Source organism: Castor canadensis, chromosome 12, assembly GCF_047511655.1.
Source record: "Castor canadensis chromosome 12, mCasCan1.hap1v2, whole genome shotgun sequence".
Lineage (NCBI taxonomy): Eukaryota > Metazoa > Chordata > Mammalia > Rodentia > Castoridae > Castor > Castor canadensis.
The window spans coordinates 41,881,140-41,908,022 of record NC_133397.1 but is presented as its reverse complement, the minus strand read 5'-3'; the positions used below and the strand labels follow the sequence as shown (position 1 = coordinate 41,908,022).

General features: G+C 40.6%; 1 protein-coding gene across 7 annotated transcripts in view; it reads left to right on the top strand.

Moving 5' to 3' along the window:
• The first annotated feature begins 2,861 nt into the window (after positions 1-2,861).
• Positions 2,862-26,883, top strand: part of Lhcgr (luteinizing hormone/choriogonadotropin receptor) — a 70,252-nt gene continuing 46,230 nt past the window's right edge. For 2 of the 7 annotated variants that reach the window (XM_074049651.1, XM_074049650.1), the window contains exon 1: positions 2,865-3,074. In XM_074049651.1, coding sequence (XP_073905752.1) covers positions 2,905-3,074 — 170 coding nt within the window. In that variant the 5' untranslated portion in view covers positions 2,865-2,904. Of the gene's footprint in view, positions 3,075-18,672; positions 21,511-26,883 lie in introns of those variants that run through there. The other 5 variants (XM_074049655.1, XM_074049654.1, XM_074049653.1 and 2 more) reach the window with 3 other exon arrangements.

Below are 26,883 nucleotides of genomic sequence, written 5' to 3'. Positions count from 1 at the left end.
AATTTTAAACATTCAAACACACACTGCCACCACCACCACGGTTACTACTTGCTGGTTTATTTAACAAAGTGTCAAAATCCTTAGGTTTCATTCAAAGTCCTTAATAAGGATTTTTAGGCTTCCTGAGGCTAATTCAATTCTAGATTTCCATTTTAGTGTTTCTCCAATTATGCTCTGGAAGCACTGCATCAAAATTACATAAGAGAGGTTGTTGAATGAAGATTTCTGGGCCCCATTTCATACCTATTGATTTAGAATCTCTTGGGAGCAGTCCAAGGAAACTCTGTTTCTCACATTTTGTTACTGATCCTTCTGCATCCTAAATATGAGCAGCTCTGTTCTAAGATCTTGGTGTGTTTTATTGGATCTCTGATTGTACTGTCTGACATTTTTATTTCTTTAAGGTGAATTCCATGAAATTTATTTTGTCAATAAAAGGTAATTAGCAATCCTGTGGGTCACGCTGCTTTGACGTTCTGTGACAAAAGTAGCTACAAGCATAGTTAATATAGGACAAAAGTCCCTCAGATTTAAAAATACTATAAGTAGGTCACATATTAATGAGTATAAAAGGTAAATTCCCTTGTAACAATTTTTTTGTGATTAAAACAAACAATTCCATGTGATTTTTTTATAAAGAGTATGTTGCCGGAATTGACTGGTGATAATTAAGATTCAATGAAAATTAATCATAGCAAAATTTTATGAAAATCCTTTACAGTTGTGAGCTTTCTTCCACATGAACAACCTCACCTCATATAAATAGGATTTCATTTCCAAAAGATGCTGTAAGTTAATATATATACCCCAATTCTTCCTCCCCTCTCCCAGCAATACTATGGAAGCTGCTCATAAAGTCTACACATGTTAGAAATAGAAGAGCCTTGGAGATAATGAACTCCAATCCCTCTTCCAACAGATGAAGAAACCAAAGACCAAGTCACATGACTGATGGCAGAACCAAGAGGACTTCTCAAGTGTCCTGATTTCCCAGTTCTTCTCCTACTAGAATACACAATTAAATAATTTTTCTGTGATATGTATATTCTTCTCATTCAGTGGTTGTTGGGAGTAATCATTATAGATAGACAGATGATAGAGAGATAGATAATAAGGCACACTATTTGTATGCATGCTCATATAAATTAAGCTATGGAGTAAAAAGGAAAAAAATCACATAAGCTTTGAAATAAATATCATCCAACTACCTGGAACTATTCATTACTTCTCTCTTGCAATTCAGGCTATATAGCAGAAACTTGAAAAGCCTAGTGTTACCTCAACTTCCCTAGCAAAATCTGACAAAGCTAAAAGAGGAGAGACACCATGACCCCAAAGTAGTCTTAGATAATTACTTGATACTTACACAGACAGAAACACTGTGGTTGAGAATAAACAAAGCAATGTTGTTAAACTCTTCTCACATAATTTACTGAGCCTAGGTTTCATTTATTCACTCTATTGTTCATAGGAGAGAGAGAGAACTTACTAGAAACTGGAACCTATACCCTGACAATGCTAAGATCAGTTGACAAGGGAAAGCCAAGCGTAAGGAGTCATCGATAAGCAGTGGGCAGAGGAATCCAGAAAAGACCAAATTATAGAGAGAAGCATTGATTTTGTGCCAACTAGCACAATGTGATCAAAGTCAAATGATTTTCTTTAATAATAATCTACCACCCTTGGGCAAAAGACTGCAGATTGGTGACTGAGGAGCCTGCCTATAAGAGTTGACTTTGGAAGGAAAGAAAGCTATTCTTATGCTTCCTGTTTGAGAGCCTTAGACACCTTCCCAGCTCTCAATGTCCACTTTTCCTGCAAGACGCCCAGGATTTCCAGAGTCCAAACAGACCCTTGGGAGGAACAATGTTTAACGATCGAACTGGGGAGGGGGAGGTGAGAATGGTGCACCCCCATGGCTATCATAAAATCTGATCTCTTTTACAAGTCCCTAGGAGTGCAGATCACATAGCAGTGTTTTTGCTGTGTTGGTGAAGGCAGGTGCTGATGACAAGAGTTCACACAGAGTTCCTCTACTGACAAGCTGCATAACTTCAGGAAAACTGAGTATTCTCGGGGCATCTTTTTTCTTGCTATAAATGCCCTGTCAGTTTGATGTGAAGCTTAGACGTGATGTGCGGCAGGGCACCTGTCACAGGGTCTAGACGATATTGGACCTTTTGTTGGTGTAGCTGCTGCGCAGAACATAGGACTTCCATTCTTTCATTCATTCCTTCATTCATTCATTCAACAAATCGGGGAACTACCACATAGAAGTCACAGAGAACACAAAAATTAAATCTGATTTGGATTTTAGTCCTAAGGACCTCACGATCTATAATTGAGAGATAGAACAGACCCAAAACCTTTGCTGTAAGGAGAAGAGCAGTTACTACCAAGAGAAATCACTGGGAAGGTGGGGAGGCAAGAGATTACCTGTAACTGGAGGGACTTAGTGAGGAAGAAAGGAGAGAAGAAGCCTTTGAACAGCCAAAGGGCCACCCCTTCTGATGTGGGTATGCCAAGTTAGCATATGACCCTTTCATTGAAAAAATAAGACAGGTGTGGGTTAGTGCCGCAGATCACATAACATCGACTTTGAGGTGGGGAAGGGGACAGAATTCAGAACTCCCAGCCTTTCACCCAAAGTATTCTACTTCTTAAAATTTGGGCCATATGCGGTTGTAGAGGGCGGGACAGAACACAGCAAAAGGCGGTGATGGGCTAGCTAGCCAAGGTCCCAGGCCGAGGAGTGCAGGGCCTTGGAGAGGGGTGCGCGGGGGTGGGGCAGGGCAGGAGGGGAGACCGGGTCTGGCGGGGTGGGCAGGACGAGGGGCGGGCAGAGGGCGCAGGCAGCACCTCGGGCGATCCAGGACACTGGCCCAGCGGCAGGAGCCCGCACACATGCTTCGTACCATGGGAAGGTCCCCGGCGCTGTGGCAGCTGCCGGTGCTGCTGCTGCTGCTGCCGCCGCTGTCCCGAGCGCTGCGCGGGACGCGCTGTCCCGAGCCCTGCAACTGCGCGCCGGACGGTGCCCTGCGCTGCCCCGGCCCGCGCGCCGGCCTCGCCCGACTGTGAGTACGCGCGCCGCGGCCACCGCGGCCCTCCACGAGGGACCCTCGCTCGCTCCTGCTACCTGCCTTCCCTACTCTTTGGACGCTCTTTGCTGGAAGTTGCGAGCAAAAAGCTTCGCTCTAGCAAACAAGAACCCAGAGCTTAGGGGCTGTACGTGGCAGCCCAGATCCCATCTTTCCTTTGGTGAGGCCGAGGCAAGTGGTGCATGCAACTGCTGGAAGCCCCAGGAGAAGGACTCGCTTGCTGCCGCTGCTGGAAGGGAACATGGGTGTGATGCTCCTCAATCAGCAGTGGGTGTGTGGTCTCTGAGCCTTGGCCAGCCAGGTCAGCGTGGGTTGCTGTGGGCTCTGACGCCTATGGCCCTCTAGGAATAGAGTACTCAGGTACTAGGTCCAGGGGTGATCTAACCTGTGAGCAGGCATGATGGCAGGCTCACCTCCTGAATCCAAGGCCCACCTGCATCCCAGGGAGCATATAGCTCCTGCCCTGAAGAGCTTGCACTTCAGTCTGGTTAGCTAATCAATGGAGGGGGCGTGATTAAGAGAATGTTTACATCCTCAAGTGGACAGAGGAAGCTGTTTCCTGGAGCCAGGGGGAAAGAACGGGAAAGGGCCTTTATTTCTAGTGAACCAAAGCGTTGCCAAGTCTTTCTTCCATTTAGAAAAGGGTTCCTCGCATTCCTGATTCTATGAATGGCCAGATATCCCCCTGTTGAGGGGAATAGAAAGCAGTGGAGGACTACTAATGAGTGTGGGTTTGAGGGTGATAATTTTATAAAATTAGATTGTGGTAATGGTTACATATGAACATACTAAAAGCCATGGCACTTGAAATGGGTGGATTTTGTGTTACATGAATTACATCTAGATAAAACTGTTAGAGAGTAAAGAAAAGGAGTGGGGAAGAGGGGATACTCCTGGAGTATCCAAAAGGCACCAGGCTGTTGGAGGTCTTCATTACTTTCTACCCCATTGGAGATGATGGGATTCCGTGCTGGGGAAGGAAAGAGACCACCACCTCACACACATACCCTCTTTGGACTCTCAGCAGCTGATCAGGGGCCTGAAGAATTCACCACCCCTGAGGAAGAGTTAATGGCTTTCTGGAAATAGCTGTGGTTAGAGAAACAGTTTAAGGGTTGAGGGGTTTATATTAATTAGTTTCCATTAATTATCTTGTCATCTCTGTTCCCTGAAGGTAATGACCATGCTGATAGAATTTATTTCAATCAATCAATCAACATATCCTTGGAACCTGCCTTCCAAGTTCCCATCCTTGTCCTTTGTGACAGCCTCCCTTGTCGTTCTTATGATTGATTGTGCCACCAATAGCCTTTCTCACTTGCCTGTACTTAACACAGATTAGAAGAAACAAAGGTCCAAAAAACAGAATAACTTGCTCAAGGTCCCTCAGCTATTGGGTTACAAAGATAGCACTTTATCTATTAATTATCTTTTTTATATTTGCTTGTCTTCATAAGGAAATTATCTCTTCCTTAATCTTAAAAAAAATAACTCCCAACTTCCTCAGATTTTGGTACTGAGTGGAAAACTCCCTGGAGCAAGAGCAAGAGAAGGAATGGGTGAACCAAGTCCTAATTCCTTTGGGGGTTAGTTTTTCACTGAGATCTCCCAAATAGCTCCTGCTACCACATTCATGCTGTCTTCAGAGAGGGACCTGCTCCCTGAAGAAAGCTGAAGTGAAAAAAACAAACCTGAATACTTTTTCTCACAGCCTGGAAACCCTCAAGAGACTTTACAGTGCTGCCTAAGATTAGGGGTGAAGTGGGAGATAGGCACAATAAAAACATGGCTGGCAAGTCTGGTTCTCAAAAGAGAAGTCCTTTACCATCCATGCTGTATTATACAGAATCCTCAACTTCCTACCTCAGGCTCTATCTTAGCATCTACCATGGAAAGCATCCTCTTCTAGACAAGTGTGGGAACCCACATAAGAACATGCTTCCTAAGACCAGATGGTTGAGAAGTAACTTTGTCTTTCGGGTGAGAACCCTGTGGAGGCAGAGCCAGTTAGGCCAAAACAGGATAACTTTCGGGCACAGCACAGTGAATCTAACACCCATATTACAAGAGAAATACCTGTGCAGCGATTGGAAGGTTGTTACTTTAAGACAATGGTTCTCAGAATGTGATCCTGGACCAGCAGCAGGAGCATCACCAAGGAACTGTCAGACATGTACTCTCTCAGGCATGTACATGTACTGAATCAGACACTCTGGGGGTAGAGCCCAGCAGTCTGCATTTTAACAACTCCCTCAGATCGTTCTGATGCATGCTAAAGTTCGAGAGCCATTGCTCTGCATAGAATATAAACTTCCCTTCCCCATGATCCCCCCCCAACACACAACACCTTTTTATTGAAAAGGGGGGAGGGGAACATAAAATTAAAACCCCAGACTCAGAGACGGATGAGAAATAAGCAGGATGGAGGAAAGTATTCTTTTTCTTCAAAGAGGAATAGAGAAAGTAATCCATGGAGAAGGACAGACTGAAAATACAAGGGATGAGGGAAGAGCCATATTTGTTAGAGGGAGATCTCAGCAGGGATTGGAGGGCTATAGCAGTCTAAGAACTTATGGGAACAGTTAATCTTAAAATAAGGATAGTTCTGTGTCTCAAGGAAAGAAGGTGGATGGGTAAAGGTATAACTCAATAGTGAGGCAAATAACAGGAAAAGTAGACAATGTTATGCTGATATCCCCTGTTCTTTATAATGAATAAATGAAAGGGTAAATAATGATAGAAACAAAATGGGAAAAAATGTTATGAATAACAAGTTATCAGGAGTTCATAAAGAGAAGAGAGCTGAAATTTTTAGGTAAGATTTCCAGGAGATGTGTCTTGTACTTGCTTATCCACAGGATTTGGCTCTGTAGAGAAGACAATCATCCCATACTCTAGGGGCTGGAGGAATTGAGTATCACAGAGCACCTTAAAGTTCACCAACATCCTTCCATAGATTCTGGTTTATGCTTTAGTCATTTCAGGCCTTGACAACTATGCCATCCAAAGTTCACTTTTTGGTTTAAAAAGAAGAAAAGAGAAAAATGGATTATAATTGCTTATCACTGACAAACCCACTGCTTACAAATTTTAAAAATGACAATGTTCAAACTGCTCATTTCTTTCCACCCCTTCCACATTTCACTAAAAACCTAAGTATTAAAAACTCAAATATGATACAAGAAATAGCCTCCAACAATTTCACTTGTTTTAATTAGGGAGAAAAAAAATTGATTGTAAAAAACTCCTTGCCTTTCTTTTTCTTATTAGCTCTAGGCAACTGGAAGGAGGGGGAAAAAATCTCACCTTGCACATAGTTATATAAAGATCTTTGTCTCTATGACAACAGAAAGGTTGATCTACTTGATATGGAAACAGCTTTTGAAAAATCTGTTAGTAAGAAAATGCTAATAATAATTGTGGCAATTTATTTTTTGCATGTTGTGCCTACTAAACAGAGATTAAATTTTTAAGCTTTATTATAAGACACAATCTGAGACTCTGGAAGGATAAAATGTGTGTATCCACCAGTCCATTGTCCCAGGAGGATATTAGTACCCTAATATCTTTTCTGAGTGTCTCCCTCCTCCTCCCAGTTTTAGTGGAAATCAGGGTCCAAAACAGTACTCAGCATTGTGGAGACATGCACCTGTGGAAGGTGTGCTTCCTGTCCTTGCAGAGCAGGCTGGGATGTAGCCCTGTGGTAGAATGCTTACCTAGCATGTACAAGGCCCTGGGTTTGATCACAGCACCAAAAAAAAAAAAGAAAAAACAAAAAAGACCTGTCCTTGCAGAGCCATGACCCAAGTGGAAACACACCCAAGACTGGTGTAGATGGGGACAGAGACCTCAAGGCTCTAAGGAATTCAAAGAAAGGGTCAACAACTAAGGACTGAGGTCTCCAAGGGAAGGCTTCATGGGCCAAGAGTGAGGAAGCTAGACCTTGAAGGAAAGAAGAAAGTAAGGGTCCAGCAAAAAATAAGACTGAATGAAGTCTTCTCTCTGCATGCCTATCCCAGGTTCTTTTAAGAGAAGATAGAAAGACATCAGAAATCTTTGATTAATTGCTCAGAGGGCTGTACAAAAAGAAAAACAATCCAAATATGTAGTTCTTGATGAATAAAAGCCATTCTGTGATGGTTTGTTGCAAAGGCATTAAGAAAAACCATGATTAGCAGTCAATTCCCCATAAAGCCTTCCCCAAGCAAATCAAACCTTAGAACTTTAATACTTGGGGCTGGATGCTGTTTGTTGTGGGGGGCTGTTTTGCATCTTTGGCATCCCTGGCTGCCAATAGTACTGATTTCCCAAATTGTAACAACCTAAAATATCTCTAGATATTTGCCAAATGCATTGTGGCGGGGCAAAATCCTTTCTCTCCCCTTGTTTTTGAATCATCATGGTGTGAGTGAGAGCCACTTGTAGAGGTCTTATGATTAAAGTGTTTATTGATCTATATGATGATTACACTGAGCAGACAGCTATTAAGAACAATAAACCAGTGCAAAAAGGAAGCACGTATACTAGCTAGCATGTACATCTAAATGACGTTTTAAAAATCTTTACCCTACAAAATAAGTAGGAGAAAAGGTGTTCTTGGTTAGAGGGGAGAGTTCTTTATATCTTTGTGTTATGTTAGCAGCAAGGTCCTAGGGTCTTCAGGCTCCCAGTATACCCTTTGAATGGGAATGAGCAAGTATATCAGCTTCAGAGAAGATCTGAAGTTTACTCATATTAATATATCCTGTCTAAATTATTTAATTTTCAATGTTTTTTACTCAGTAGAGACGAATTGATTCTAGGCCAAGATCTATTAAAAACAAAGAAAATAAAAACAAACAAACAAAAACACCAAGATAGCTTAATTAAGACAGATGAGTTCCCAGTGCAGATAACACCCCAGATCCCAGTACAGGGAACACCAGGTAGCAGGCCCCAGGAAAGAGTCCACAGAGACAAAGCTTTCTAAGCTCTTACAAGAACAGCTTAGCCCTACCTTCAGACTCCCTGCAGTTGGGCTAATCCTAAAAAAATCCCAAATTTCAGAAACTTTTTAAAATTCCACCATCCCACCCCATCTCCATTCTCAAGAAAAAAAAAAGGCCCAAGGTAAAAATTGATCTTAAACTTCAGTTCTGACTACTCAGCTCTCCTAGCCATGCTTTAGAGGCAATTCTTAAACCTGACTGTGCTGATAAACAGATTCCTTGTAAGAATCTTTGGGAGGACCAGATTTGGTTAGTTTAAAAATCATGCTTTGGGGGAAAGTGAATGATGTCCCCTAGCAAGTCACGTAAAACAAGGAACCAAGCTCCCAAAATCTCAGTGGAAGTGTAGAGCCAAGCAGGTTCACACAGGAATACTTTGGCATTGGATCCAGTTCCCCTGTTGGAGAGCAATAATTTCTTGGGCTTTTTGGTTTTTTTTTTTTTTTCCTTATTACAAAAGCAGTAAATCACATTAATTCAGGGCTTAGTTCTGCCCTTTACCCACCTCTACTGCTCCCCATTTCTTTTGTTGTGCAGAAGCTTTTTAATTTTATGTAGTCCCATTTGTCCATCCTTTCTCATAGTTGCTGAGCTGCTTAGGGTTCTATTGAGGAAGCCCTTGCCTATACCTATTGCTTCCAGAGTATTCCCTGCTCTTTCCTGTACTAACTTCAGAATTTTGCATCTGATATTAAGGTCCTTGATCCACTTTGAATTGATACTAGTACAGGGTGATAAACATGGATCTAGTTTCAGTTTTCTGCAGGCAGATAACCACTTTTCCAGCACATTTGTTGAAGAGGCTGTCTTTTCTCCATTGTATGTTTTTGGCACTTTTGTCAAAAATAAGGTGCGCATAGCTGTGTGGATCCATATCCAGGTCCTCTATTCTGTTCCACTGGTTGCCATATCTGTTTTTGTGCCAGTACCATGCTGTTTTTATTGCTATTGCTTTGTAATATAGTTTGAAGTCGGATATTGTGATACCTCCAGCATTGTTCTTTTTGCTGAGTATTGCCTTCACTATTTGCAGTCTCTTGTATTTCCAAATGAACTTTAGGGTAGATTTTTTAATCTATTCTTTTGTTTTAATGAAGAAAATTTAAAGAATCCCTCTCACCCTGCAGGTAGACTCTCTGACTTGGCAGGCAGCTTCTAACAGCTTCTCCATAAGGGTCCTCATTTGCTCCATCTTCCACCCCACTGGGAGATAACACCCCCTGGCTACAAGCCACTAACAGCTTCTCTCTGTGTGGCCCTGAACCACAACTCTTTAAGGACACCTGAGCTAAATTCAGAAAAATCCAATTTATAAATAAAACTGAACTTACAGCTGTTGCATTTGTCCTTGACTTTGATGCAGTGAGGTGATTCCTGGTTTCCCAACTCCTCATGACAAGAAGCAGACATCTCTGAGCCCATAGAAGTAGGGACACTTTGGTGTGACAAGGCAGGATACAACACAGCCCCCAAATTACCTAAATATCTAAACTATCTAAAGTAGGATAAATATTGGGGTGATCAGTTTCTAACACCAGGTTAGAAACTAATTTGCGCTGCAGATTTGAGTGAGCAGTAAAGCCCCTGTTCTGACTGTAAAGGGGGCAGAGTCAAAACTACCAGGAAATCAAGGTTTCACTTAATAACAAAGTATTATTGTAACATCTGGTGATGCAGAGAAGACCAAAAAGCCCACACCCCATATATGAGGTTTCACAGTAAATATCTATTATCCAAGGGGCAAGCCTGATAAACAATTTTGTTCCTGGGAGGTGTTAATTAGAGAAAATGATTCACTGGTTCTCTCAACCTGGGAGGTGAATAAGTTAGAATCTCAAAATAGCAGAGCCTCATTATTGCCTGGAGTCTAATATTTTGGCCTTTTCATCCCAGACCACGCTATCTCTGAAACATCCGTCCTCACACCTATTAAAGGCTATTTTCTGTCCCATCTGCCCAGTAGGGCATCCAACAGTACTTTCCTTTCCCATCCCCATCTCTAGGCCTCACACTGGACACATAGAAAAGCTTCAAGTCAGGGATGAGGGTGTGTGGCTCAATTGTGGAGTACTTGCATAGCAGTGTGAGGCCTTGTGTTCAATCCCCAGTACCACAAAAAAAGAATGAGAGAGAGGAGAGAGAGAGAGAGAGAGAAGAAGAAGAAAGAGGAGGAGAAGAGAAAGGAAATTAAAATTTTCAAGTCAGATTTGCTGACCACTCAGGAACTATGCACTAAAATGTATAGAGGACAACGTGTAGGATCCAAAGACACAGTCCCTACCCTCCAGGAGCTTAGTACTACAGCCATACAAGATGAAGGGCCAGCTCTCAGATGGCTGCAGGCAATGCAGAAGGTGATTTTAAAAAACTAGAGGAAGGTCATAAACAAGGCAGAGTTGAGAGGAGGGGGTCATCCCTTCTAGCCTTGGTGAAGAGTCAGTTCTTTAAGACTCACTCTGTAGAGGCAGCTGAGCATAAGTTCAGGTCTGGCCTTTGACACCAGCTTTGAGAGGCCCATGGGGAATCACTGTTATAGCCTTCTATTTTCTCTCTGACCACCAACCAGTATGTGCCCTGTCTGCATTATATACACATGATCAATGAAATAGTGAGTTACTTCACCATGGAAACTTAGTTTTTCTCATTTACCAGCACCAGAAATCAGCTCTGACAAATTTAATTGTAAGAGACGAATTTCGTAAAATGATCAAGAAGTGGATGCTGGCAAGATCCAGAGAGAACCTGTCATCTTAGCAACAGGAAATCAAGGAACTTTTCTCTAGAGTCCACCTTTAAAATGGGCCAGTTCCAAAGACGACTCCTCCTTCTATTAAAAGTTTGAAATTCTGAAGTAAAAGAATCTGATTAGCCAAAGCACTTTCACACTTACCATCTCTTCCCCAGCTCCAAGAATAGAATCAACCGGCTCCATGAGATTTTTCCACTACAATGCAACCAGCAATGATATGGCTTCCAGAGAAAGGGGCACTTAATAAGCCAAACAACTACACAAATTGGTGTCTACCAGAGCAGATGAATTCATAAATAGTGAAGGTGCACATGCCAGTAATTTCAGGTTCTTGAAACCCATCCTCAGATTAATTAAAAGTATGTAGTATATCAGTTGCAAGCAGCACTTACATGCTCACTCAAAATAAATACATAAAGTTTTTTAATGTCAGGAAAGAGAAGCTTGTAATGAAAGAAATTTCTGAAGCATATCTGCAATGTCACTGCCCTGACAGCATAATATTCTCTGCTTCTGAAAAATATTTTTGAGAAATCATTACAGATGACACAGACATTCCCTGAGGAGAATTCAACATGTAGTTTTATTTGCCAGAATTATTCTTGTCATGTTATATTATTGCTAGAAGAATTCCAGTTTAGGGAATAGATTGGGTTATTTTGCTTGGTGTCTTCAGAAAACTTTAAATGAATTTTGAGTAAGGGCTCACATGGTGTTTACCATTTTCCTCTGAGGCTTTATATTTTTAATTTAGTTGTTGCACAAATGACTTGGAAAATCCATTACTAGGGAACCTTCTTAACATCTTAGTTCACACAATAATTCATAAACTCTCACAGAAGTTTCTTGGGTGTTCTGGAATGGCAGTCTTGGAAGGCAGTCACTCAAACTGTACTTTCCAATGGGAGCTTTCCAACTGACTGAACTTTTTGTAGAAATCAATGAACAAATGCAAACTCTGCAGAGTGGCTCCCTAGAGTTGAAACATTTAATGGGACACTGTTCTTTATCATTTCCCTAAAAGGTGATGCCTATATGAGATACCTGAGCCCAAAAGAAAGGAACCACATGAGAACATCTACCTTTCCTCTCAGTTGTCGTAGGTATAACCAGTCGGGAACCAAGAGTCAAGGACCAGTCATAGGCACTTTATAGACTTAAGGATGACCCATGAAAACAGAAGAGTCAATTAATTCCAAGGTGCTGAACCCATCCACCCTGACCCCTGCCAAGGAAGTAGCGTTGTTATGAGCTGTAACCCATGAGACTTAATCTTTCATAGTGAGCAGCTTTGTTCCTATATTATTCTAAATGTTGTATTAGTATTCTATAAACATTTTTATTTAATCTTAAAATGCTATAGATTTTACAATAACACAAATTCTATAGATTTGGAATGAAGCTATAATTTGAAGGCAGTCTGTCTCCAGAGCCTGCACTCTTTGCACTCTATGCTGCTCAAGAGAGGAAGCACCTGCTGTTATGTATGGAAGATACATCTTTTAAAGTACACAGCCAAATTCAAGGGTAAAATTTGACCTGCAGAGAAAGGTAGAGATATGCTAGATGGTAGAAACAATATGAATGAAGACAGGAAAGTGTGAGATAAGTTCAAGCAGCACAAATATTCTGAATTGTCTCGGGAAGCACTTCCCAATAAAAATAGATATGAAGCCAGGTGCCTTTGGCTCATGCCTGTAATCCTAGCCACTCAGAAGGCAGAGATCAGGAGGATCGAGTTTTGAAACCAGCTAAGACAAATAGTTCTCAAGACCCTATCTTCAAAATGCTCAACACAAAAAGAACTAGGGGAGTGGTTCAAGTGACAGAGTTCCTGCCTAGCTAAGCATGAGGCCCAGAGTTCAAGCCTCACTGCCACAAAAAAATGAATAAAATAATGCATAAGTCACAGGAGTAAGTTTAAATTTCTAATAGTCCCATTTTTTTCAAAAAAACGTTTTTATGGTTTTTTTCATTTTTTTTTATTATTCATATGTGCATACAAGGCTTGGGTCATTTCTCCCCCCTGCCCCCACCCTCTCCCTTACCACCCACTCTGCCCACTCCCTCTCCCCCCCACCTCCTCAATACCCAGCAGAAACTATTTTGCCCTTATCTCTAATTTTGTTGAAGACAGAGTATAAGAAATAATAGGAAGGAACAAGTGTTCCTGGTTGAGATAAGGATAGCTATACAGGGAGTTGACTCACATTAATTTCCTGTGCATGTCTGTTACCTTCTAGGTTAATTCTTTTTGATCTAACCTTTTCTCTAGTTCCTGCTCACCTTTTTCCTATTGGCCTCAGTTGCTTTTAAGGTATCTGCTTTAGTTTCTCTGCATTAAGGGCAACAAATGTTAGCTAATTTTTTTGGTGTCTTACCTATCCTCACCCCTCCCTTGTGTGCTCTCGCTTTTATCATGTGCTCAAAGTCCAATCACCTTGTTGTGTTTGCCCTTGATCTAATGTCCACATATGAGGGAGAACATACGATTTTTGGTCTTTTGGGCCAGGCTAACCTCACTCAGAATGATGTTCTCCAATTCCATCCATTTACCAGCGAATGATAACATTTCGTTCTTCTTCATGGCTGCATAAAATTCCATTGTGTATAGATACCACATTTTCTTAATCCATTCGTCAGTGGTGGGGCATCTTGGCTGCTTCCATAACTTGGCTATTGTGAATAGTGCTGCAATAAACATGGGTGGGCAGGTGCCTCTGGAGTAACCTGTGTCACAGTCTTTTGGGTATATCCCCAAGAGTGGTATTGCTGGATCAAATGGTAGATCAATGTTTAGCTTCAAAAAAGCGTTTTTAAAGTGAAATTATTTTTAACAAAATATTTTATTTTTGTCAGTATCTGCAAAAATTATCATTTCAACATGTAATTGATACAAAAATTGTTAATAAGATAGTTTAAATTGTTTTTTCTTAGTCTTCAAAGCCTATGATGTATTATATACTTATGGCTCATCTCAATTCAGACTGGCCATGACACATATGCCTAGTGGCATATGCCTAATGGCTGCCACATTGAACCATGCAAGTCTAGTGTAAGTAGGGAAGCATGAAAGATACAGTAGACAAATGAGGACTGAATGTTGAATGAAGGCTGAGACATGGGTAGAGAGTTAGTTAAGCCAAGAGAAAGCACAGAAGACAGTTGATCACTATAGCAACATAGTAGGAGTTGTCTGGCAGAGGAATCTAGACTAGACAAGGGAAAGCCAGACTGGAGTGAAGGGAAACCAATTAGGAGACTCTAGAGTAGTCAAGGTCGAGAAAAAGAATGACCAAGAGTGGAAGTGGGTAAAGAATGAAGAGGCTGGAAGCAAGAGACAGTTTGAAAGCAGAATCTATAGGAAACTGGGTGTTCGGTGGTGGAACAGAGGACTCGATCATGCAATCACCTGATAAAATCTCAAATAGCAGTGCAGGAGAAAAATAGCATAGTTAGGAGGCACAGAAGGAGACAGAGAAAGGATAGAAAAACCACTCCGCTAGACTCCAAATCTTCATCAAATAGTAGGAATTTAAGAGCACATGCCCTCAATAAACGTGGCTCCACTCAGGAGGCCAGATTCTCACAGGAAAAAATAAAGGGATATGTAGTAGGTGTATCAACAAGTCCCAAGTGAACAATACAGATGTGACTTGATTAGTGGACCAGGAATGAAGTGACCTATGTTCTAGTCCAGATCTGTTCTTGAATTGCCACATAGTTTCAGGAAAGTCATTTCGCCTTCCCTAAGACTCTTTCTCTATGAAACGAGGTGTTGGACCAAAGGACTTGTGAGCAGACCCTTCACTCTGACTTATGGATCTATTACAATAATGGCTTCAGGTAGTCTAGTCATCAAACAATAATCAAAACTATGTGGCTGTACTTTTAATAAGCATTCCAAAGTTTTCTGATGTAAAGCTTAACATATTGGATGTCCATCGACAATAACCTCATTTTTCAGTTAAAAATAAAGGGAGCATTAGCTCCCTTTATGTAAACGCTCAAGACAAGGGGCTGCTGAGTAGGTTTGAAAAATTCTTAAGTCTCTGTTAAATGTAGAACAAGATCTTATGTAATAAATACAAAACATTATTTTTAATTTAAATAATTAAATAAACCCCTTCCCATTTCAACATGTTCATTAGGCACAAAATGACCTTGTGTGATTTCTTTCTCTCTCTCTCTTTCTCTGACTTTGTGTCATTTTAAAACTCAGGGTCATGACAGCTAATCTTCATTGTCAACTTGACTGGATTGGGAGATGCCTAGGATTAGTAAAGCACACCTCTGGGGGGTCTGTGATGGTGTTTCCAGCTGAGATTTGATCCTGAGGGCTCTGACCTAATGAATGAATTAGGATTCCCTTGATGGATGTTTATGATGGCATTACTGGGACATGGTAAAAGGAAGGAGGAGGGGCCTGGCTGGAGGAAATAAATCACTAGAGCATTTCCTAGGGGACTATATCTTGCCCTGTCCTCTTCCTATATTCTCTTTTCCCCTGCCATGTGTGAATGGCTCTGCTCCACCATGCCCTCCCTGTCATGATGGATGATACCATGGGACAAAATAAATCCCTTCCTCCCTTAAGTTGTTTGAGTCAGGTATTTTGGTCACAGTGACAAAACGCTAACTAATAAAAGATGTAGCTCTAGCAATAAACTAATTGTCTGTGGAAAATGGATGGATGTTTTAGCTTTCCTAAATCAATAATATAGATGGCTTTCTTAAGCAATTAGAAAGTAGTGACTAAAAATATTTCACTTGTGCCATGTGTGGAGCAGAAGGGAGATAAAAGCTCCAAGAAAGTGGCCAAGGACCCCACCCAGGATTTTAGGACTCCAAATTAATGTTGACTTTCTTCCCTGGTTCTCCTTTCTTTCTGGCACTGCTCAGTCTGTGGGCCTCAGAAAGTGGTCCTGCCCCAGAAACCAGCTTGAACTCTGAAAAACCTATAAGTGAAGGCCCTACACTTATAATTTACTTTATGCAATACCTTAAAAAAGAGTGTCAATTGAACCCTATTTTTCATTTATCTAAAGAGTGTTCTATTTTAAAGAATGGTGCAGTGAATCCTTCTGTAAGAAAAAGAACCTTTTGATAATGAAAATGTCTCTCAATTGATAGGTTTTTATAAGCAAGAACTTCTAAATCAGTTTCCTTGAAGGTGGGGTATTAGAACCCTCTTAGAGTGTAGTGAAGCTCTCTGGCCAGCACTATTTGCTGATTAACTGGCCAGTGACTGGACAGATTGGCTCCTTCCAGAGTCATCTGTGCTATTAAACCCAAAAGGGAAAAAAGAAGAAGAGATCCAACTCCCATCTCTGAGGTCTCAAGGACATTAGAAATGACTAGGAAGGGCATAATAAGCTGACAGTATTTTCTTCAATGTAACTGTGTTTATCTGAAACACAATACCACCTGTTTTCCCAGTGCTGGACTCCAATGCAAGGAGCACTTGGAGCTTGGCATTGAGGTTGGTTAGAGAGCGGACAAAGTCAATAGACCAGGTAGAAGAGTTATTAGGAAGATGCTCTTAAGATAGCACAGTCCTTCTGAGTAGCATCACAGTGGAACAGGGGCCATGCCTTTATTCTGCAGGTTGTCCAATCATTGGATGAGGGCAGCTCAGGAAAGAAGAGACGCTCCTTGGTGAGGCAGCAATCTTAGGATGAGAATGTAATTGCAAGAGACCAATTCAACTGAGAGCTTCAGCCACCCACTCTCCCAGCAGGCAGGGAATGAGCCTCTGTCCTAAAGGGCGATTTTGTCTGCCCATGAGAACTTTTGCTAGAGGAACTAATCCACTGCACTAGATAACACTGGCACAGGTCTCCATCTGTGCCTGGAAGCCCTGTTTAAAGGTCAGTTCCCTACAGTCAGAGATACTGGGTTGATCCTAACCAGATAGCAGTTATGAACTGATCTGGGCAGCACTGTCTCCTGAGAGGCAGAGACATGTTTGGGAAGCAGGAAAGGCAGAAACTAGAAGGGGTCCCACTCCTAGATAGACTCCAAAGATACCAGGTGAGCTACAGGATAAGGAACCAAAGCAAAACAAGCACCAAAATGGAAGTGGGGTAGGCACTACAGAGGCACTGCTATTCCCCAGAGATGGCTGGGTCCAGTTTAGACAATGCCCAGTGTCTCACCAGAGTCAAAACAATAATAAGATCCCCAGACTAGGATGAGTAGCTTCATTCAAACCCTAAGGAATAGAGACTGCTTCTACTTCAGCTTTAAGTGACACATGGAAGAGCTGGGGACCTATAGGCTGGATTAATAAATAGAGGATGTTTCAGAGTTTAGAAAGCTAAGAGGACCTTTGTCATCTAAATATCTAAATAAATGTCATCTAAATACTTATTTAAACCTCTATGGCAAAGGCATGTGGCCAAGTGGAGTTTGCAACAATCCAAGTGCCACAAATGCTGCACCACTGGTTTATTTAAAAATAAAAGTTTCAGATTATAAAAGGACTGTGAAAGTGTATTAAATGAAAGCCTCTGCATTGTGCCATAGCCATGTTCTTACACAGCTCAGTTTTCAAGAGAGGGCTCCCAACCTTCTCAGTCTCATGTTGCCCCAATAACCTTGTCTCTTTGCATCCTAGATGCCTTGCTTTGTTATCCTGTAGCCTTCTCCATATTCCCACAGTCCAGTCCCCAGGGGCCTTTCTAGTTCCTGCCTTCCCTTCTTCTCAGTCACCAGGTGCCCATTTCTGTATCTCTGCCCCTTAGAGATAGATATATCATTTCGAGTGTCGCCCTCGTGCTTGAGACACAAAAGAAAGTGCTATTCTTTTATTTTTCTTTACTTTATGCATAGCTTTGTTCTCTTTTTGGACCCTGGACAAAACCGCTAAACTGCCTTTGCTTTTGGCCTCTTTTTACCCCCTTTCTCCCTTGTTTCTGCTCTGTATCAAATCACATTGACTAGCCCTTATCCCCAGGGTTCCTTTTTTTTTTTTTTAATATTGTTGAAGAGTAGACATAAGCAACAATAGGAAAGACAACGCGTTTTTGCTAGTTGAGATAAGGATAGCTATACAGACAGATTCCTAGCATTGCTTCCATGCACAAGTGTATTACAACCTGAATTGATTCATCTCTACCTGACCTCTACACTACTTCCCAGTCACCTTCCCATATTGACCTCTGACATTTTAAGGTTACTGTGTTTACAATGGAATTTTATGCAGCCATGAAGAAGAACGAAATGTTATCATTCGCTGGTAAATGGATGGAATTGGAGAACATCATTCTGAGTGAGGTTAGCCTGGCCCAAAAGACCAAAAATCGTATGTTCTCCCTCATATGTGGACATTAGATCAAGGGCAAACACAACAAGGGGACTGGACTTTGAGCACATGATAAAAGCGAGAGCACACAAGGGAGGGGTGAGGATAGGTAAGACACCTAAAAAAATTAGCTAGCATTTGTTGCCCTTAATGCAGAGAAACTAAAGCAGATACCTTAAAAGCAACTGAGGCCAATAGGAAAAGGAGACCAGGAACTAGAGAAAAGGTTAGATCAAAAAGAATTAACCTAGAAGGTAACAGACATGCACAGGAAATCAATGTGAGTCAACTCCCTGTATAGCTATCCTTATCTCAACCAGCAAAAACACTTGTTCCTTCCTATTATTGCTTATACTCTCTCTTCAACAAAATTAGAGACAAGGGCAAAATAGTTTCTGCTGGGTATTGAGGGGGTGGGGGGGAGAGGGAGGGGTGGAGTGGGTGGTAAGGGAGGGGGTGGGGGCAGGGGGGAGAAATGACCCAAGCCTTGTATGCACATATGAATAATAAAACAATAAAAAAAAACTTGAATAAAAAAAAAAGGTTACTGTGTTTAGCTCCTCTGCAGTGGGGAGCTCACCTCTGTTAGAATGATTTGCATTTCCTTTATGGCTAGAGATGGTGAGCATTTTTTCATGTGTTTTTTGGCCATTTGAATTTCTTCTTTTGAAAAAGTTCTGTTTTGTTCAGTTTCCCATTTCTTTATTGGTTCATTGATTTTGGGAGAGTTTCATTGTTTGAGTTCCCTGTAAATTGTGGTTATCAGTCCTTTGATGTATAGCTGGCAAATGTTTTCTCCCACTCTGTGGATGGTCTCTTCAGTTTAGAGACCATTTCTTTTGTTGTGCAGAAGCTTTTTAATTTTATGTAGTCCCATTTGTCCATTCTTTCTCATAGTTGCTGGGCTGCTGGGGTTCTATTGAGGAAGTCCTTGCCTATACCTATTAGTTCCAGAGTGTTTCCTGCTCTTTCTTGTACCAGCTTTAGAGTTTTGGGTCTGATATTAAGGTTCTTGATCCATTTTGAGTTGATACTAGTACAGGGTGATAAACATGGATCTAGTTTCAGTTTTCTGCAGGCAGATAACCACTTTTCCCAGCACATTTGTTGAAGAGGCTGTCTTTTCTCCATTGTATGTTTTTGGCACCTTTGTCAAAAATAAGGTGGGCATAGCTGTGTGGATTCATACCCAGGTCCTCTATTCTGTTCCACTGGTCTTCATGTCTGTTTTTGTGCCAGTACCATGCTGTTCTTATTGTTATTGCTTTGTAATATAGTTTGAAGTCGGGTATCGTGATGCCTCCAGCATTGTTCTTTTTGCTGAGTATTGCTTTGGCTATTTGCAGTCTCTTGTGTCTCCAAATGAACTTTAGGGTAGATTTTTCAATCTCTGTGATGAATGTCAATGGGATTTTGATGGGAATTGCATTGAACTTGTAGATTGCTTTGGTAGTATAGCCATTTTTACTCTTTATTCTACCAATCCATGAGCAAGGGAGATCTTTCCATCTTCTGTAGTCTTCCTTAATCACTTTCTTCAGGGATTTATAGTTCTCCTTGTAGAGGTCATTCACATCCTTTGTTAAGTTTACTCCCTAGGTATTTGATTTTTTTTGAGGCTATTGTAAATGGAATTGTTTCCATATATTCTTTCTCAATTTGTTCATTGCTGGTATATAGAAAAGTTAATGATTTTTGTAAGTTGATTTTGTATCCTGCCACCTTGCTGTAGCTGTATTGTCTAGGAGGTTCTGGGTAGAGTTTTTCGGTCTTTAAGGTATAAGATCATATCGTCTGCAAATAGGGATATTTTGACAGTTTCTTTACCTATTTGTATCCCTTTTATTTCTTCTTCTTGCCTTATTGCTCTGGCTAGGAATTCCAGGACTATGTTGAATAGGAGTAGGGATAGTGGGCACCCTTCTCTCATTCCTGATTTTAGGGGGAATGTTTTCAGTATTTCTCCATTAAGTATGATGTTGGCTATACGTTTGTCATATATAGCCTTCACAATGTTGAGGTACATTCCTTCTATTCCTAGTTTTCTTAGAGCTTTTATCATGAAAGTGGCGTTGGATCTTATCAAAGGCTTTTTCTGCATCTATTGAGATGATCAAGTGGTTTTTGTCTTTGCTTCTATTAATGTGCTGTATTACATTTATAAGTTTGTGTATGTTGAACCATCCCTGCATCCCTGGGATGAAGCCGACTTGGTCATGGTGGATGATCTTTCTGATATGTTGTTGGATTCTGTTTGCCATTAATTTATTGAGGATTTTTGCATCGTTCATTAAGGAGACTGGCCTGTAGTTCTCCTGTTTGGAGGTTTCTTTGTCTGGTTTTGGGATGAGTGTTATACTGGCTTCATAAAATGAGTTAGGTAGTGTTCCTGCCCTTTCTATTTTGTGGATAAGTTAAAGGAGAGTTGGTATTAGTTCTTCTTTAAAGGTCTGATAGAATTCAGCAGAGAATCCATCAGGTCTGGACTTTTCTTTTTTTGGGAGACTCTTGATTGCTGCTTCAATTTCATTTTGTGTTATAGATCTATTCAGGCGATTACTATCCTCCTGGTTCAATTTTGGATGGTCATAAGTATCTACAAATTTATCCATTTCTTTAAGATTTTCAAATTTATTAGAATATAGGTTCTCAAAGTAGTCTCTGATAATTCTCTGGATTTCCATGTGTTTGTTGTTATCTCCCCTTTTGCATTTCTGATTTTACTGATTTGAGTTTCTTCTCTCCTTATTTTAGTCAGGTTTGCCAGGGGTCTATCAATCTTGTTTATTTTTTCAAAAAAACTGGTTTTTGTTCCATTGATTCTTTGTATGGTTTTTTGATTGTTTGTTTCAATTTCATTAATCTTGGCAATATTTTTATTGTTTCTCTCCTGCTTGTTTTTGGATTTGCTTGTTCTTGTTTTTCTAGGAGTTTGAGATGTAGCATTCAGTCATTGATTTGAGATCTTTCTGTACTTTGAATATATGCAGTCATGGCTATACACTTTCCTCTTAGGACTGCTTTTGCTGTGTCCCATAAGTTCTGGTAAGTTGTGTTTTTTTTTTCATTTTCATTAACTTCCAAGAACCTTTTAATTTCCTCTTTTATTTCATCAATGACCCCTTGATCATTGACCAATGTGTTATTCAGCTTCCAATTGTTTGCATGTTTTCTACTGTTGTTTTTGTTGTTGAGTTCTAATTTTAATGCATTGTGATCAGATAGAATGCATGAGATTATTTCTATTTTCTTTATTTGCTGAGGCTTGCTTGTGCCCTAAGATATGATCAACTTTGGAGAAGGTTCCATGGGCTGCTGAGAAGAATGTATATTGTGCAGAAGTTGGATGAAATATTCTATAGACATCAGGTAGGTCCATTTGATCTATGGTGTGATTTAGTTCTGGAATTTCTTTATTGATTTTTTGTTTGGATGACCTATCTATTGGTGATGGGGGGTATTAAAGTCTCCCACTACCACTGTATTGGAGTCTATATGCGCTTTTAAGTCCTTTAAGGTATGTTTGATAAAATTGGGTGCACAGATGTTGGGTGCATATTGGTCGATAATTGTTATTTCCTTTTGTACACCAAATACACTTTCCCCTTTTATAAATATGGAGTGTCCTTCTTTATCTCATTTAATCAATGTAAGTTTGAAGATTACTTTGTCTGAGATAAGTATTGCTACTCTTGCCTGTTTTGGGGGGCCATTGGCTTAGTAAATCATCTTCCTGCCTTTCACCCTAAGCCAGTGCTTGTTTCTGTTGATGAGATGGGTCTTCTGTAAACAACAGATTGTTGGGTCTTCCTTTTAATCCAGTTTGCCAAACGGTGTCTTTTGATGAGGGAGTTAAGTCCATTAACATTCAGTGTTAGTATTGATAGGTATGTGGTGATTCCTGTCATTTAGTTGTTTTTGTTGTTTAAGGGTTTGATTGTGTGCAGCTGAATCAGTGTTACTCTCTGATTACTTGTCTTTTCTTCTCCTGTGGTTTGGTACTGCCTGTGCTCACATGGTTTTGTTTGCTTTCATTTTCTGTGTGCAGAATTCCTTGAAGAATCTTTTGTGGTAGTGGCTTGGTGGTCATATATTGTTTTAGTTTCTGCTTATCATGGAAGACTTTTATTGCTCCATCTATTTTGAATGATAGTTTTGCTGGGTAGAGTATCCTAGGGTTGAAGTTATTTGCATTCAGTGCCTGGAATACCTCACTACATGCCCTTCTTGCTTTAAATATTTCCATTGAGAAATCTGCTGTGATTTTGGTGGGTTTACCTTTTTATGTTATTTGTTTTTTCTCTCTTACAACCTTCAATATTCTTTCTCTATTCTCTGTGCTTGTTGTTTTACTGATAATAGGCTGTGGGGTACTTCTATTTTGGTCAAGTCTATTTGGTGTTCTGGAGGCTTCCTGTACCTGAATGGGCATAGCTTTGTCTAGATTTGGGAAATTATCTGTTGAAATTATTTGTTGACTATATTATGAACCCCTTTTGCTTGCACCTCTTCTCCTTCAACACCCATGATTTTCAGATTTGGTCTTTTGATGGAGGCGGTGAATTCTTGCATATTCCTTTCACAGGTCTTGAGTTGTTTGACTAACAGCTCTTCAGTTTTTCCTTTAATTTCCATTTTATCTTCAAGTTCTGAGATTCCGTCTTCCGCTTGTTCTAGTCAGCTGGAGTGGGCTTCCGTATGTTTTGTATTTCTGTTTTTTTCTTTTTTTATGAGGTTTTCCATATCATGGGTCACTTCCTCTTTAGTAGTGTTAATTTTCATCTTTAATTCATTTATCTCTCTATTTGTAGTGTTCTCTGTTTTACTATGGTGTTTATTTAGGTCTCCTATAAGTTCATTTATTTGTTTCTGTGTCTTCTTATATCTTTATTTTTGGTGTCTTGGAATTTCTTGAGTGCCTTTTGTATGTTTTTGTTGACCATGTCTAGTAACATCTCCATGGAATTCTCAGTGATTACTTACAGGATTTCTTCTCTCAGAGTATTCTTGTGGGCATGATTGGGTTCCTTGTCATAGTTTATCTTTGTTTTGTTAGAGTCTGGAACTGGGTATCAGTTTTCTTCATTTCCCTCTGAATCCTGTGTTAAATTATTTTAGGGGGGAGAGTAATTTCCATTCCCTTTTTTTTTCCCATTGCTCCACTGATACTGTGTAACTATGTTCTTGATAAGCTATTGGTGGTTTCAGTCACCTGTTTTCTTTCCCTTGGTTTAATTTTGTTTTGTGGGTGTTTTGGGTTTTTAGCTTCATGTACATATGCTATTTCTGTCCCTGGTCTGGGTGTAATTTAGTATTAATTAACTCACAATAGTAAAACTAACAAAACAAAACAACAATAACGATTAAAAAACACAAACAAACAAACAGACAAAACAAACAAACACACAAAAAAACCTCCAGGTTCAGGAACAATAGAATTTCAATCTTAGTAGTTATGGTGTTATTCCTTCAGTATCCAGTCCTGATGTTGGTATTTAAGCAGAAGCTCTGTCTTAGTCTCGCCACGTGGTTGAGGAGTCTCACCAGTTTTTCTTCTGTCTTTCAGCAGCAGCTGCTTAGTCAGCTCTTCCCTCAGTGAGGTGTGGCAGTTTAAGTTTGTATGTTGTCCTCAGGTTCTGGAGATCAGCTCTGTAGCCTACCAGCCATCCCTGATTTTGAGTTGGGTTTTCACTGTGTTGGTTTACTGGGGGCTTGTTTCTTTGTCTTGCCCCCTTTCTCTGGGGCAAGGTCAGTGATCCGTCAGCCACCCCCCTGATGTCAGCATGTTGTGATGGTTTACTGATTGTTTTTCAACTTTGCAGTGTTGTTTGACTTTGGATGTTGCTCACTGGCTCAGGGAGATGAGCTTTCTGTACTGCTTCCTGTCCTATTTCAGGCAGCAGCTTATCACTGGCCCACTGTCAGCCCTTCTACCTTTCCAAACTTTGTTTACTAAAAGTTCATGTGGAGATCAGCTCCTTGCCCTATCACCTTCTCTGATGTGCTTACAGCACCCCTCCCCCTCTGCCATTCCTTGTTTATTGTTCAGGGGTATTTTTTGTTGTTTTTTTTTCATGGGGGCATTAGTCTGCCAAGGGGCTGTGCTGGTTTATCCCAGGTGTGGCTGGGGGAATAGTGTATGATGCTTGGTGCTCACCTGTTTGGTCTGCCAAATGACTCCCAAGCAGGTTTGGAGCCAGCGTCTGGCAGTGTTGGAGCCCTCCTGTTTTCTCCATGTAATGTGGTGTGGAGAAGCTTTGTATGAGCTGGAGGTTGACGGTGTCAGTTTTGATTCTTCTTGGTTCTTTATTTCCACAAAGTGTGGCTCAAGCGTCCCAGCAAAATTTTTGATTTATGGAGCTCACAGTGTCTACTTCTATGCCCTAGTCGCCTATCTACCCCTCCACAAGGGTTCTTGAAGTTCACAAAATTCTTAGAATACATGTATGCCAAAAATTAAAAAAGGAAAAAGAGAGGGGAGGGAGGAAATTAGTCAGTCAATACATCAAAATAAAACTTTTCCTTTTGTTTCTTAGGTACAGAGGGTTAAGTTGAACTTATTCATTCAAGTAACATAAACATTGGTACACTCAAAGTCCTTCTCTGGTTTTATTTTTTTAACCTCCTTCTCCCACTCCTGCTCCTCTCTACTCACCATAGATAACAATACTAATTGTACTAGTATTGTATTTAGTATGTTGATATGCTTTCTTTTTCAATGTCTAATGTTTGTGGTGCATGCACTTTAATTCTGTAAATAGTACTTTATATATCTTATTAGTTTATTTCTCTCATCCCCACAATTGTAAGATCCACCCATGCTGTTCTGTGGGCCTTTAGACTCTCGCTCCCAAGGACCCACCTATTCAGTTAGGTATACACTGCTGCATTTTATCTGCTTCCTCCTCCAGGAATCCACACTCAACTTCCTGATGTCACAAGGCTGTAAGTAAAATTCTTGTACAAGTCACCTTAAGAATCAGTGTAAGAATATCTCTGGGTTGTATGTGTTATAAGAATGGGATTTGTAGAGTACTTAGGGTTATTTAGACAATTGTTCATATTGTTAAAAATTTCTGGCTTCATGGGAAGGATAACAGAAGCATCCATCAGAGAAGGAAGCACCTTTCAAAGATTAACAAATCACAGTTGGATACGAGGAATAACTTCTAACATCCTACAGCACATTAGGTTAACTATGGTTGATGGCAATTAATTGAATATTTCAAAATAGCTAGCAGAGAGGATTTTGAATGCCTCCAACCAAAGAAATGATACATCCGAGGCAATAGATAAGCCAATTACCCTGATCTGATCGTTACACATTGCATACATGTGTTGAAATGTCATACTGCACCCCATGAATATATACAATTACCATGTGTTGATTAAACATAAAAATATATTAAGAAAAACAAAAACAAACCATGGGTCACACCATGAACAGACAAATTTAAATACGGAAGATATATTTAAAAGCTTAGGAACTATTGCCAATTGAAGACAGAAGTCTTCAGAATTGAAAATATAACATCTTGGAATAAACACGTATGTCATGGGAAAAAACATTTTGGACTTGTTTTGGACTATCAGAACCACACTTTTCGTAGTGCTTCATGGAAACACATCTTCTGTGAAAAGCGTGAAATATCTGCCTCACCCATCTTCTCTCCCCATTCTCTGGCCCCAGGCCTCTTTCTTGACCTCCACATTCACAAACTGCCTGCTGTTCTCAGTGTCCCTTTTATGGCAGGAACTCTATTTTCACTCTCATCTCTGATGCCTCAGCTCTGCAGAATTGACATCAACTACAAAATTTCATCATGCACCAGGGCTGTTCCAGAGTCACTGGGGACAGCCAGTACCTGATCTACAGCCTCTCTCACTTCTGTCCAACCTTTGCTCTTCATCCTTCAGCCTTACATCAATCAAGAGTTCAGGCAAACTCCCTAGTCAAATCTAAGCCAGACTGCTCCGCTGGGAGCCACAGCATACTCCCATTTGGAGGAAGAGGCTGCCTGCTGAGAGGCTCCAGCTTCTGGGTTCCATTTACATGAATAAACAGCCCTGAAGGGTTCAGTTGAAGCTTTTATGTAAACACTCTCCAAAATGTGTTCTGCACTGCATTATCCCTAGCAATAAAGATTCTGGAATCAGAATTTGGCTGTCAGTTTTATTGATGCTGCACTGGGTACAGTAGAATACAGCTTTCTCTTCTGGAAATTTATTGGCTTGGCAGTACAGAGAGCAATAAAACTGTGTTTTTAATCAGTAAGCCAAGAGGACATGATTCCAGAAGAATTATAGGAAGCAAACATGCCATTGCAAGATTTCTCCCTCCCCTCTCCCTGTTCTTCTGAGATTCTCTGTTAAATAATTTTGGGTATTAAACAATGTGTTTGGTGGGACTGTTAGAATCAGAAGACCAAGTCTGGATTGTATCTTCTAGGCTGTACCATCTCTAAGCAACTGTTGAGCAAAACCATTGTTCTGAAATGAAATTTCTAAAACTCCCCTGAATTAGCACCAAGGGAGGGACTGCTGAAAAGTGGTTTTGCCAGAGGAACAGAGTGGGACATGTTTCCTTCCAAGAGAAGTGAGGTCACATGCCTGTTCCTCCACCTTGCTCACCAAGAAAGAATGGGTTAAGAATCACATGCTCCATTCAATTGCACAGTAGAAAGGGCATTTGGAGTTATTTGTTTGGTTGTTACCTTGTTCAGGTGACTTAATCTCTTTGCG